Source organism: Strongyloides ratti (genome assembly GCF_001040885.1).
Source record: "Strongyloides ratti genome assembly S_ratti_ED321, chromosome : 2".
NCBI classification, from domain to species: domain Eukaryota; kingdom Metazoa; phylum Nematoda; class Chromadorea; order Rhabditida; family Strongyloididae; genus Strongyloides; species Strongyloides ratti.
Genome location: NC_037308.1, coordinates 10075649 through 10089433, shown reverse-complemented (window position 1 = coordinate 10089433; position 13785 = coordinate 10075649). Strand labels below are relative to the sequence as shown.

The window sequence follows — 13785 nt, the reverse complement described above, 5'->3', positions numbered from 1 at the left end:
GCACCTTCACCAGAACTATTATTAACAGTAGCATCATCAAGAAAACACTCCAATTCTTCATGTAATTTATTACTTCTTTTATCATTTAATGATAAATCATCTAAATTTTTTTCATTTTCATCTTCTTTATCAAGTATAACTTTTAATTTTCCAGCTAAACATAATCCCCAACGATAAAAATTTTTACCAGCTAATCTTTGCATACTTTGTAATTTTTTATTTCTTCCAATAACACCTAAATTTGAACCTAAACTTGTACCACTTTTATGTGTACCACCAATTTGACTACCACCATAATTATATGTATTAATACCAATAGCATTATACCAACCAGAAGATTGAAAACCATATGATTGGTTGGCTTTTGATGAATTTGTTGTACAACCACTTCTTCCAAAAAAATTACTATTATTAATTGATATATTTGATTTTATCCATTCAGCCCAATCACCTTTATTACATCTATTTATATAAAATGAACATTCTAAAAGTATACATGCTCTACTAATAATTGGTGATTTTAAATCTATTAATGCACCAATTAATGGAGCATCTAAAACATCACCAGGATTTGACATTTCTAATAAAAAGTTAAATCTTCTTATACCTTCACGTAAATTTTTTAAATTAACCATTTTTTTATCACATATTATAGCATTAATTGTTTCTTTTTGTAATGTTAAATTATTATTATATCCATCAATTTTTGATGTTAATGATCCAATTGCTGGTGATGAGTATGATAAATTTTCATCATCTAAATTTATAATATTTTCTGTAGAAAAATTACCCATCATTTCTATACCATTTTTAGAGGATGCCAATGAAATAATATCTTCTTCAGAAAGATCTTGTCTTAAATTGGTATTTGAATTATTGGCACTGGTACCTTTAAGTAATGAAAAAGCAAATTGAAATTTAGATCCTGATACTTTTCCTAATGTATTTTCATTACTACTTGAGGAACCACCACATAAATTATTTTGTTGTTTACGTTTAGTATTTGCATATGTTCCATGAAGAATTGGAGATGGATGTGGTATTGTTGATACACCACCATCTTCAATTCCTAATGATTCATTGGATGGTTGATTTTCTGAATCAATATGATTTTGTTTTTGTAATGTGTTAGAATTACTTTCAATATCTATTCCAATACCACCATTACTATCAGTATCATTAAATTGATCCAATGATGTTGAATGTTTAGGTTGATATGAATGTTGTTTTAAATGTGATGCTGATCTTATAGAATGATTATTTATATGATTATAATTTAAAGTAGAAAAATTATTATCTATACCAAACTTTTCTGTTTTACCATATCCTTTAATACCACTACCTATTGTTGTAATAGATGCTGTATTACTTTTTTTTCTAATATCATTTTCTATAAAATTTTTTTTATCATCAATTATACTTGTTTTTTTAATATCATCCTCATATTTTCTTTTAATTATTTTTAATTTATCAATTAATGCTGATAATGCTGTTTTTCTAAGTGGATTACCATGATATTCATTTACATATGCCACAAACATTCTAACATCATGATAAACTGACATATTTTCAGGTAATAATAATTCTCTTGCTTTTTCATTTAATTTAGATACTAATGAATTAAAAAATATATCAATAATAATTCCCTCTATACCATTCATTGATTCATTAAAAGCATTCTTATAACTATTTCCTTTTTTTTCATCATTTTTCTTTTGATTAATTATTTTATTTTTATATGATGATGAACTATTAAAACTTAATCTACTATTTACTCCTGTACTACGTCTTTTTCCAACATTTAAAGAATTTTTTTCTCCACAAAATGCTGTTATAGAATGTATAAAATCAAGAACTTGATGATAACTTTTATTTTCAAATTCTTCACCAACAATTTTTTTAAAATATTTCTCATCATATCTAATCATCTGCCCAATCAAATTTTTAGCCTTAACTTTTAAAAATGCAGCATGTGCTGTACGCATACCTTCATTACAACCAACTGAACATCCCATAAATATATATATTTTTGATAATATTTGTATTATTAATGGATATGTAACAGAGATATTACATTCATTTGAATGAATTATTGTTGTTAATGATAAAATAACATCAGATATTGATAAAACTATTTCACAAATTTTAATATTTTGATAACGATCAATTATACTAAGAATTGTTTTTAGGATAACAGTAAAAGATAACTTTCCATCATGTGTTATAAATGATGATGAACCAACAGCTTCACTAAAATATTTTCCTGAGATTGATGGTAAAAATGGTTTGATTGCATTATTAATTTCAGGTGACTTTTCCTCACTATAATTTTTTAATGTATTATCAAAAATTTGTGATGATAATTGTGATAATGTTACTGATGACTTGGATAATCTTCTTGTTTTTGAATATTCTATTGTACTTAAAGACATCTTTCTTGATTCAATAAAACTTTTTGATGGTAATTCTAATGTTGATATTGATATTCCTTCATTCATACCAATTACCTGAGAATTATCTTTATCTTTATCTTTATCATCATTATTTTTATTTTCTACACTAACTTTTCTTTTCATACTTATTTTTGTACTTAATCTTCTATCTAATATTTCACTACTTTTATGAAGATCAACAAATGTTAATTGTGGTGTATTTGTACTTATAAATGGATCACACATTGTATTAATATTTGTAAAACCATTTAATGATGTTTTGGTATCTTTTCTTTTACCAGGTACACTATTACTTCTAGATCTTATATATGTATTATAATGTATTTTTTCATATTGTATATCATGTATTCTATTATATAAATAATGTAAACTCCATAAAACACCATCTTCTGTCCAATATTGTATAAGTAGACATCGAATTACAGCAACATCAAGATAATTAGCTGCAGAAACATCAAGAAATTCAGGTAATGAGGAACGATATTCTATATAAGAATCCGGTGAATCAAGAGTATTTTGACGGGAGAAATTTAATTGTTGTGATGAAGTATTTTGAAATGTAATAACTGTTTGTTTTTTACTATAATCAATAGATTGTCTAGAATTTTGTATTTTACCATTATTTTTATTTTCATTAGTTTTGATTGATGGACCAGACAATAAATCTTCCATTAATGTTTCATTTGTCCTAGGAGGTTTTGGTGGTGGTATATTAATAATAGTTGATGTTGTATGACTAAATCTTCTTGATGTTGTTGCATTAATTATATCATTTTTATTAATTTCATCACCAAGATATACACCCATCCCACAATTTGATATACTTTCTGTTGATGTTTTTTTTGTTAATAATTTTATTAAAGGTAATGGTGAATATTTTTGTTTAACAGGAGCATAAAAACAAATAACATCAGGTATTCGATGTGCCCATAATGCTTTCCATATTTTAATTCCAGATTCTAATCTATAATGTGATACAAGTTCATTTTCCTTAATTTGTTGTAACATAGGTATAATCATATAAACAAAATGTTGAATATTTGATATTGAAAATACATAATTTTTAAATTCAATACAATCATCATTATCTTTATTATTAGAATCAGGATCTTCATTACATTCATTACTTGAATCCATTAATAACCAATGAAGAATATATAGTAATTTAACTAAACTACTCGATAAATTACCATTTCCAATCTCATCAATTACTCTCTCTCCAAGTATAGAACCACAACATTGAACAATATGAGGAAAAGCAGTTTTAACAAATTGCCATCTTGGTATTGAATTTATTGCATCAGAAAGAGATGGTGACAATCCATGTAAAATATTTTGAACAACAACCCTTTCAAAGGTAACGGCACTAGCTTCATGTAATTTTTTAACTTTAGAACCTAAAAATGGATTAGATTGCCTCCATAAAAAAGTTTGTATTGGTAATGGTACAGGAGATGCATCATTTCCACAATTTCTATTGTTACTAAAAAATATAAAAAAAAAAATTTTTTATTTAATAATAAAACTTTTATTTAATGAATAGAATAATAATATGATAAGAATAACTTACATTTTCATTGATTGATTGGCACTAGAAAAATTTGTTAGAGGCATGTTTTAAATAAAAAAATAAAAATACATCTATAAAAGACGATATATTTTTTTATAAAATAAGTTTGAAAAAAAAAAATAAAATAGTAAAAAAAAAATAAGAAGAGGAAAAAAAATTTAATTTTGATAATAAGATTTTTTTTTAATTTTAATAAAGAAAAAATATTATAAATATAATTTTTATTTTTTTATAAATAGAATAATATATAGTTATTAAATATAACCTCTTAAAATATAATTTTTTATTAATACCATCAAAAATCTTTTATCAACCATATAATATATGTATATAAAGAGTATTAATATAACTTGAGAAAGAAAACAAAAGAGGAAAAGCATCTAAAAAATTTTTATATATATAATATATATATATACATATATATATGTCTCTTCTTCCATTTATAAAATAAATAAATATATATATATATATATATATATATATATATATATATATAAGGGAAAGTAAAATTTAATGTTAAAATTGAGGACCATATTTTGGACATGTTTCTTCAGTTAGGGTGATGTATCTTTACTAAAAAGAGAAAATACATAAGAGAGAAAAATGCCATTATAATGATGTGGTCCATGCTTTAATGTAGTTGTTGTAGTTGTCTTCTAGGATTGAGATGAAAAAGAGCAGCAAGTCCCTTTATCGTGTTTAATACATAAACTATACATAGATGTGAAGATGATTCTTTGTTGCCTTTTTCTTTTTTATTTTTATTTTTATTTTTTTTTTTTTTTGTGCTTACAACTCCTCTTTTTAACTTTTACAAATAAAATGCTTTAGGCTTATGCAGTTGAGTGTATTTAATTTAGTTTAGTTAATTTTTGATAATCTTCAAAGTACATTTAAGTTTATCCAGAGAGAGGGAAGTAGAAACATTAGTTTATAAATAATATTTAAAAAAAAAAAATAGTTTTAATTTATAAAGTAACGTTTTATTTATAATTTATTAATAATAATTTTTTTTTTTTAAATTTAAATTTATTAATATTCAAGTATTTTATTAGCATACTTTTTATGTAATAAAGATTATCTTGTTTTAAACTATAAAGTATACCTTATTTTAACTTTAAACATGTGAAAAAAGAATTTTGTTAACTTTTATTAACAGATGTTTTAAAACATCTTATAAAATTTTTGAAAGAATTATAAATATTTTAGTTTAAAAATATATAATTACATGAATTATTGGCAACATCTAAGAGAGCTACTCCATGACAGTAGACTTTCTAATATTCAACCGACAAAGACAGCTCTCCTAAATGCCACAAATATTTGTATATATATTTAATTGAAAAATATTGAAAAATAATATAACAAAATAGGAAAAATGATACTTTTAAAATTAATATAAAATAAATATTATATATATATATATAATTGATCAATTAACATACCTTTATTTCCATTAACACATTAAATCACTCTTCCTCGATTCAATTAAATTTCAGACAACAACAATTTCTTTTTAGACCTTTTATCAATATAAAAGTTTATTTAAAACAAATTTTTGGTTAATAATAAAAGAATAAATAAATTATAATAAAAGATCTATCTACATTATTAAACAAAATTGTAGTAAATTATTACTTAAAACTCATAATATTTCAAATTATGTATTGTTAAAAGATAAATTACCAGTAATAAAATTGATGTATGAACTTCAATATACATATACATATATATATATAAATCTATTATACCGTTCTTTATAGGAACAATATTAAAAGTTTATGAAACAATAATTTATATATAACATAATTAAAGAACTAGATCTTTACAATATTTGTTTTAATAGTACGTTAATATTTTATATTCATTATTATTTTTTTGATTAAAAAAAAAAAAAACTTGCTTCCTTATTTACTTGTGTTAAAAAATTTTTTTATAATAAATAAATGCATGTGAGCCAATAATATTTAAATTATCTTTAAAAAAAAAAGATAAATATATATTAAGATAACAAAAATTATTGAATTTAAAATATAAAAATCATTACTAAAATAACCTGTTTACATTTATCATAACCTTTTTTTTTTAAAGTAATTTTCTTTATTGTATTTAATATAATAGTAAATATAAAAGAAAAAAATTTTTTTTAAATTAACTTTTTAAAATTTTATAAGTTAGTAGAATGTTGGTATGAAGTTATTTACAATTTTTGATAAAATATAAAATAGTAATTATATACTTTTAAATTATTTAATAATTTGCTTTAAACATAATATTTTTTATACTATTTTAATCATGCAATAGTTGTCAATATAAAGTTTTTATTTAATTTATGATATAATATAAATAATTTTTAAAAAAAATGTGTTTTAAATTTATATATGTTAAAAAGTTTTTTTATATTTTTTTTTATATTTAATGGTAAATTATATAAAGTTCTTTAAAATTAAATGTGATATATAAATTTGACTAATATATTTCTTTTTTTTTTATTTAACTTTTATGTTATTATGGATAATTGAATGAAAATAACGCAAGAATTAGTTAGAAAATGGTTTCGTAATAATTGAAATTTTTACATAATAAAAAAGGACGTTTTTTTTAATGTTAAAATAAAAAGTTTTCTTTTGTAAAATGTGAAAAACAAACTTTTTTTTTTCTAAATAAACTTTAAATAACTTTTGATAACTTTTGAAAAGAAATACTTGTATAATATATAAATAGTATTTTATATGACTTGTCATTTTACAAAATATATTTAGTTATTTAAAAATATGTATATCTTTTTAAAATAGAAATAAGATGGTTTCAAGAGTCTTATATATATTTATATAATAGAAATCATTATTATTGAAAATTATGTTTACTTAAATTAATATATATAGTATGATCAAAATTTTATTAATAATACATTAAACTTGAGATACATAATATGATAATTGATCAATTTTTTTTTTATTGTACAATAAAATTATTAAAATTTATAATTATACAATTTTATATCTACCTTGAGGACCTTTATTTGCACCAGTTATTTGTTTAAATGCCTCCTTCATAGTATATATTATTTCTTCTTTAGCTCTTTTTAAACTAAATTCATCTCTTGCCTCAATAAAAAGATAAAGCTTTCTATCACCAAATTTAGGTTCTTTATTATTTGGATAATATGTTCCTTTTACTGATATACCAACATCAGCAATTTCTTGAATTCTTGATATAGTTTCACGTGAACATACTTTATAACGTACTTGTTGTGGAAAATCATTAATTTCAAGTTCTTCCTCAAAATAATGAATATTTTCTGGTGCATCAAATATTGAACTATTTTCTGTTGGAATATAATTTAATTTTTCATTTAATGCTTCAGCTATTTGTTTAGCTTTCTCTGCAGCAGATACATTAATATGTATAGTTGATCCAGTAATAACATTTGGTGCTGTTATAATAGAACCTGATTGTATTGGTATTGGTTTTGTCTCAGCAGCCATTGCTCTTTCAGCAGCAATTCTTGCTGCAACAGCCTTTACCTTTTCCATAGCTGAATCTGAGGCAGCTGTAGCTGCTTCAATATTACCAACAGCAGGAGTAGCTATTTTTGAATTTATAGCACCCTTCTCTAAATATCTTTTATTACTTTTCATCATACTTGTTAAATGTTCTTCTATTTCATCATCATCATCCATAACTTGATTTTCCATACCAAGAAGTAATTTTTCCATTTTTCTTTTATTAACAGCAGCTTCATCTTCAATAGCATCATATTTATATCCAGAACCACCAAAACCACCGGTACCAATTTTAACAACTTTACCTTCTTTTTTCATATCTTCTTTCCATTTTTTGAACATATCTTTTAATTCTTGTGGTGGTTTGAGATCAGCTGACTCAAAAGCTCTACAAATTTCTCCAGCCATTTTTTCTTGTCCTTCAGGTAATATAAAAGTATAAGCAAATCCTTTATTTCCTGCTCTTCCTGTTCTACCAACTCTATGAACATAATCTTCATAATGATTAGGACAATCATAATTAATAACAAGTTTAAGTTTTTTAACATCTAAACCTCTTGCAGCAACAGAAGTTGCAACAAGAATTTTAACAACACCTTGTTTAAAATCAACAATTGTTGAATCTCTATCAAATTGATCAATACTACCATGTAATGGTGCTGCCATATATCCTGCTTTAATAAGCATATTCACAATTTCATCAGCTTTTTCTTGTTTTTCTGTAAAAATTATAACATTTCCTGTTTCATAATATATACCAAGAAGTTCAAGAAGTTTTAAAAATTTATGACATTCCTCAATAATTGTAACATTTTGACATACATCTTTACATACAATAGATTTACCACCAACTTGTATTTCAACAGGTTTATCTAAAACTTTTCTTGCCAATGCTTCCATTTGTTTAGGAAATGTAGCACTAAAAAGTAACATTTGTTTATCTGGTCTAATATTTTGTATAATTTTCATTACTTGTGGTTCAAAACCCATATCAAACATACGATCAGCCTCATCAAGTACAACATACGTTATCCGACGTAAATTTGTTACTTTACCATTATTAGAATGTAACATTTCAATCATTCTTCCAGGTGTACATATAACAATTTCAGGTTGTCTTTTTAAATCAGCTATTTGTTCACTAATACCAACACCTCCATATACACATACAGATTTTAATTTTAATAATTTTGAAAATTTTTGTGTTTCTTTCCATATTTGCATTGCTAATTCTCTTGTTGGTGTTAAAATTAAACTTATAGGACCATCACCTTCATCTAATTCTGGTTGATCTAATATATGTCTAAACATAGGTAAAAGAAAGGCAAGTGTTTTACCACTTCCAGTTTTGGCAATTCCAATAACATCTCTTCCTGATAAGATACATGGAATTGCTTGAGCCTGAATAGGTGTAGGTTTTTCATAACCTAATTTTTTAAGAAAACTTAAAAGTTTCCATTCAAAGCCACATTGGGCCCATGATTTTAATGGTTTACATAATGTTCCAGTACCACGAATTTTAATACCTTCTAATTCTTTACGATATTCTTTTACTTCTTCATCAGTCATTTTTGTTAGTTCAGGTACTTCTCTATAAAAATTTTTGTTAAATGGTGCATAGTATACTTTTTCATGATCAACCTGTAATAAAGTTCTTGATTTAGTAATAAATTGTTCTTTAGCTTCTTCTAAATCAAAATCATCTTTAGCTTCATAATTTGTATCATCATTTTCTATTATATCACCTTTTTTTGCATCTATCTGTTCATGTATTGTTTTAGCTACTGGTGCTGTAATAACTTTTAACTTTGAAGTACTCTTTACTGTTACTGTATCAATTTTTGGTTTTGTTTCATTTGATTGTTCTAATTCTGACATAAACAAATCCAATGGATCTATTTCTTCTTCATCCTGAACTTCAACAACAGGTTGTTCTTTTTTCTCTTCAGAATGTTCCTCTAAATTATTATTGACAATTTCTTCCTCATCATCATCATCATTTTCATCTTCTAATGTCCATGTAGAATGTTTCTCTTCAGTAGAAATTTCTGCTGAAATTGAAATGTTAAGATTACTACTATCTTGATCCACTATGTTACCATTCTCCTCTTTATTATCTTTCATTTCTTCCTCTTCCTTCTTTTTCATTAATGCCCTCCACTTTTCAACTCTTTCTTTTCTTTTTTTTACATCAGCCTCCGCCTCAATCATAGAAGTATCTGACTTCCTTACTCTTTTTTCCTTGTCCTCATTTTTCTTTGAAGAACTTTCAGATCCTTTCGAATGTTTTCTTTTTGGTGAATATGAATCATCTCTTGACCTTGATCTTCTTCTTTTCTTTTTATCATCATCCCTTCCTCTATCTCTATCAGAATGCCTAGAAGATCTTTCTTTTCCCATATGTAAAAAAAAAAAAAAACTAAAAAAAGATAATCAAAACATTATATAAAAACAAATTCATAAAAATATTATTATTTAAGGATTATTATTATTATACCTATATTTAAAAAAAAACATTTGTTTAAAAAAATTTAATTGTATCTAAAAAGATAAATGAAAATAAATATTACTTTTTTTTAAAATAATTTACACAAAATGTAAACTTATTGTACATATACTACTAATATTTACATAATTGGTATTATAAATATAATAATCAACCATGACAAAAAAAAAGCTCTTATTTGACATATCCCTTTTTGCTCAGTTCATTTTTCGTTACAATTTTATTACTAAAAATTCGTTTGATCTGTGATATCACTATTTCTACCAGTTTTGACAATTGGTGATCCATATTCAGAGGTAGATGATACTCGGGTTGATGTAATATTGCCAGTACTTGAATGTGATGACGGTGATGTAACATTACTACCAGAATGATGAATAGTTGAAAACTGAGAATTTGATGCTTTTATACTTTCACTTTGGAGATCATACATTGTTGAATCTGTAAAAGACATCTCATGAGCAATCAATCCATCCATCTTTAATTGTTGTTTTTGTTCCAATCCCAAAAAACGTTGACGTTTTTCTTCATTAAAATTTAAAATTTCTTGAGATATCTAAAATAAAAAAAATTTTAAATAATTAAAATATAATATAATTTTACCTTTTCTTCAAGTTCTATACGTCTATTTTCAATTTTTTCAAAAAGACTTTTTCTTTCTCTATCTAAAGTAATTTCAAGATTATTTCTTTGTTTCTCTTGAAATTGTTTCAATTCATTTATATCTTTTTTCAATTTTTCATTTAAATTCTTTTCTTCCTCCTCTTGCCAAGTTTCTAATTGAACTGTTTGTTCGGAAACCATATTACCAATTGATCTTTCATACTCATCAGCCAATGCAGCAATTTTTCTTTTTTGTTCTTCTTTCAATTTATTTATCAACTCTTTTTGTTCCTCCTTGGCAACAGTTGCTAATAATTGACTTTGATAAGTTTTAAATTGTTTTGCCCGAACTTTAACAGCATGTCTAAATTGTTTTCTTATTAATATCTCTTTATTTTTAAGCTCTTTTGGTTGTTGTTTTGATTGTAAAGCATGTTTCTTTCTCATATCATCTATCATTCTATTATTATGATCCGTCTGATGATTTAATTCAGTGTCATGTTGAATACCCAAATGTCGTTTTTTGATTTCTTCTAACATTGCAAGGCACCTAACTTCTTTATCTTTTGTTAATTCATGATGTTTCCTTAATAATGAATGAGATGTTTCAAGTTGATAAGATTTTTTAGTATATTCATCCTCTAACCATTTATGCTCATAATTATTTTGTGTTATTAAATGATCTTTTTTAAGTTTAAAATATTCAGTATTTAAATTAACTTGTTGTTCTTTATAAAATATTTTTTCTTTTTCTTCTTTATCTCTTTGAAGTATTAATTTGGCATTTTTAAGTGCAGCTTCATAATCACTTCTAGTTAAAGCTCTACCTTTTAAATCGACTTTTAGTTTTTCTTTATTATGTTTATATTCTTTTTTTTGTAAATTAACGAAAGTTTTAAATTTATAATCATTAAGATTTGTCTTTTGTTTTTTCATCTTTTTCTCTGCTTCTTCATGTTCCTTTATTAATCTATCCATTTGTGATTTTGCTTGTTGTCTAATCTTATTCAATTCTTTAACACTAGCCTGTATCAATTGATCATACTCTCTTTCTAATTTTAATCTTAATCCATCTAATTCTACATTATTTTTATCTTCCTGAATTTTAATTTCTTTTTGATGTTGTTGACGTAGACGTTTATAACCAACCATTTGTTCATACATATTATTTTCTCTTTTATATTCATCAACTTCTTTTGAAATAATTTTTGTAGTACGAAGTGTTGAAAATTTAGATCGCCTTAATGTATTAATTTTTTCCTGTGGTGAACGATGTAATGATAAAGGACCATGAAGTGAAATTTTCTCATTATCAATTCCATATGATTGTTCATCAAGATTCAAAAATTCTTTAGAACTAACATCATCTTGAGAGGATGCAAGTACATTTGATGATGTACTATCATCATTTGAAGCTGATATACTAGCATTCGACTTTTTACTCGTCAAAATTTGTCCCGTAGTTAATGGAATATCTTCAGGAATAGTAGCAACCTTACCTTTTAATGATCCATAAATTCTAGGATATGTTGATGGTGCAGAAAATGTTGATATGTCTGATGACTCATCTCCTGTTTGTACTCTTGATGAAAATATTATTGTAGGTGTACATGTCTCAGAAGTTGATTCAGCTATAGTAATACCAGCTATATTGTCATGACGATTTACAGAATAATAATTTTGACCTTTTCCAGAGTTGTTACCTGTAGATTTGTTATTAAAGGAAGTAGTAGAATCTTTTCTACAAGAATATTCATTTGACTGCCCACTAATTTTCCTTAGCGACCCATTTCCATTGTTAAGATCATTACTTTGTAAACTTGATATTGAATTACATAAAGAATCATGATCTTCATTACTATTTCTTTGGCAATTAGAATGATTATCATCATCAGTACCATGACTATCTAAACTACATGTATCACCGGCAATATTTAAATTTCTAAACTGATGTACATTGTTATACTCATTACTACCACTTTTATGATGATGATGTTGTTCATCCAAGTACATTAATTTTCTCATTTTTCTATATTGACTATTATCTTGTTCTTGTACAATTAATTTTGTTTTTTTAATTAATTTTAGTATTACTTCAGTTGAAGGAAGATTACTTCCACCTCTATTAACAATAAAAGAATGATTTAAACTTTCATTAGAAGTCATTCTTTTTTTTGGTTCTGTTTGTAAACATTTATCAATAAAATTATGGAAATCTTCACTCCACCCTGCATCCTCTCCATTCTCTTTTACTCTCCCTAACTTTGGTGGTTCATTTTGTGCAATGTGATATAATGCCGACATAGCTGGTCTATTAAATAGAGGTGGCTTTTGTTCTGCTAATTCTAAGCATGTGATACCAAAAGACCAAATATCAGCACGATCATCATATAAACCATCTTCCATAGCCATTATTACTTCTGGAGCCATCCAATAAGGTGTACCAACAAATGATTGAGCTGGACATGTTGTTGATACAGAACCTAAATCACCTAATTTAACTATACCTTGATCAGTCAAAAGTATATTTCCTGCCTTAATATCCCTATGTATTCGGGGTAAAGAATGTAAAAAACTTAATCCTAACAAAGCTTGTGATGCTATAGAAGATATCTCACTTTCTAGTAAAGGTTTTTTCAAAACTTCAATAACATCAGAACAAGATCCTATACAATATTCCATAACAAGCTAAATGGCATATATTATTATAATAAAATAAATAAATAAAAATAAAGTTACCCAACAGGTATAATCTTTCAAGTAGCAACCCTTATACTCCACAATATAATTATTTTTAACTTGTTTTAAAAATCGGACTTCTTTAATAATATCTAACCACTTTTCTTGCGCCTGTTTACCACTAAAATTCATTTTCTTAATAGCAACTGTTTCTTGATTATTAACATTTTGTGCATAAAAAACAGCACCAAATGATCCATGACCAATTTCACGTAAATCTTCATATATATTTTCTGGATCTTCCTTTGAAAATAAAGAAGCTATAGAAGGATCTTTTAATGAACCTGGTTTCACAGCTGCCGGTGACATAATTTATATTCCTGAGGAAGAAAAAAATTTTCAACTATATTTTTTTTAAATAAATTGTAGAGAAAAAAATTTTTCTTCATAAATGTAGCAAGAAAAAGA

General features: G+C 24.8%; 3 protein-coding genes across 3 annotated transcripts; all 3 read right to left on the bottom strand.

The window, feature by feature from the left end:
- Positions 1-7010: 7010 nt before the first annotated feature.
- On the bottom strand, positions 7011-9098 carry SRAE_2000320100 (Probable ATP-dependent RNA helicase DDX46; the record flags this gene model as incomplete). The annotated part of the gene is made up of 1 exon (XM_024654367.1): positions 7011-9098. The coding sequence occupies one exon, from the start codon at positions 9096-9098 to the stop codon at positions 7011-7013; it is 2088 nt and encodes a 695-aa protein (XP_024507745.1).
- A 10-nt stretch (positions 9099-9108) lies between these two features.
- Positions 9109-9929, bottom strand: SRAE_2000320000 (Hypothetical protein; the record flags this gene model as incomplete). The annotated part of the gene is made up of 3 exons (XM_024654366.1): positions 9109-9120; positions 9171-9580; positions 9629-9929. The coding sequence occupies 3 exons, from the start codon at positions 9927-9929 to the stop codon at positions 9109-9111; spliced, it is 723 nt and encodes a 240-aa protein (XP_024507744.1).
- Positions 9930-10261: 332 nt separating this feature from the next.
- Positions 10262-13686, bottom strand: SRAE_2000319900 (Serine/threonine-protein kinase TAO3; the record flags this gene model as incomplete). Its single annotated transcript, XM_024654365.1, has 3 exons — positions 10262-10591; positions 10639-13326; positions 13378-13686. The coding sequence occupies 3 exons, from the start codon at positions 13684-13686 to the stop codon at positions 10262-10264; spliced, it is 3327 nt and encodes a 1108-aa protein (XP_024507743.1).
- Between the last annotated feature and the right edge of the window lie 99 nt (positions 13687-13785).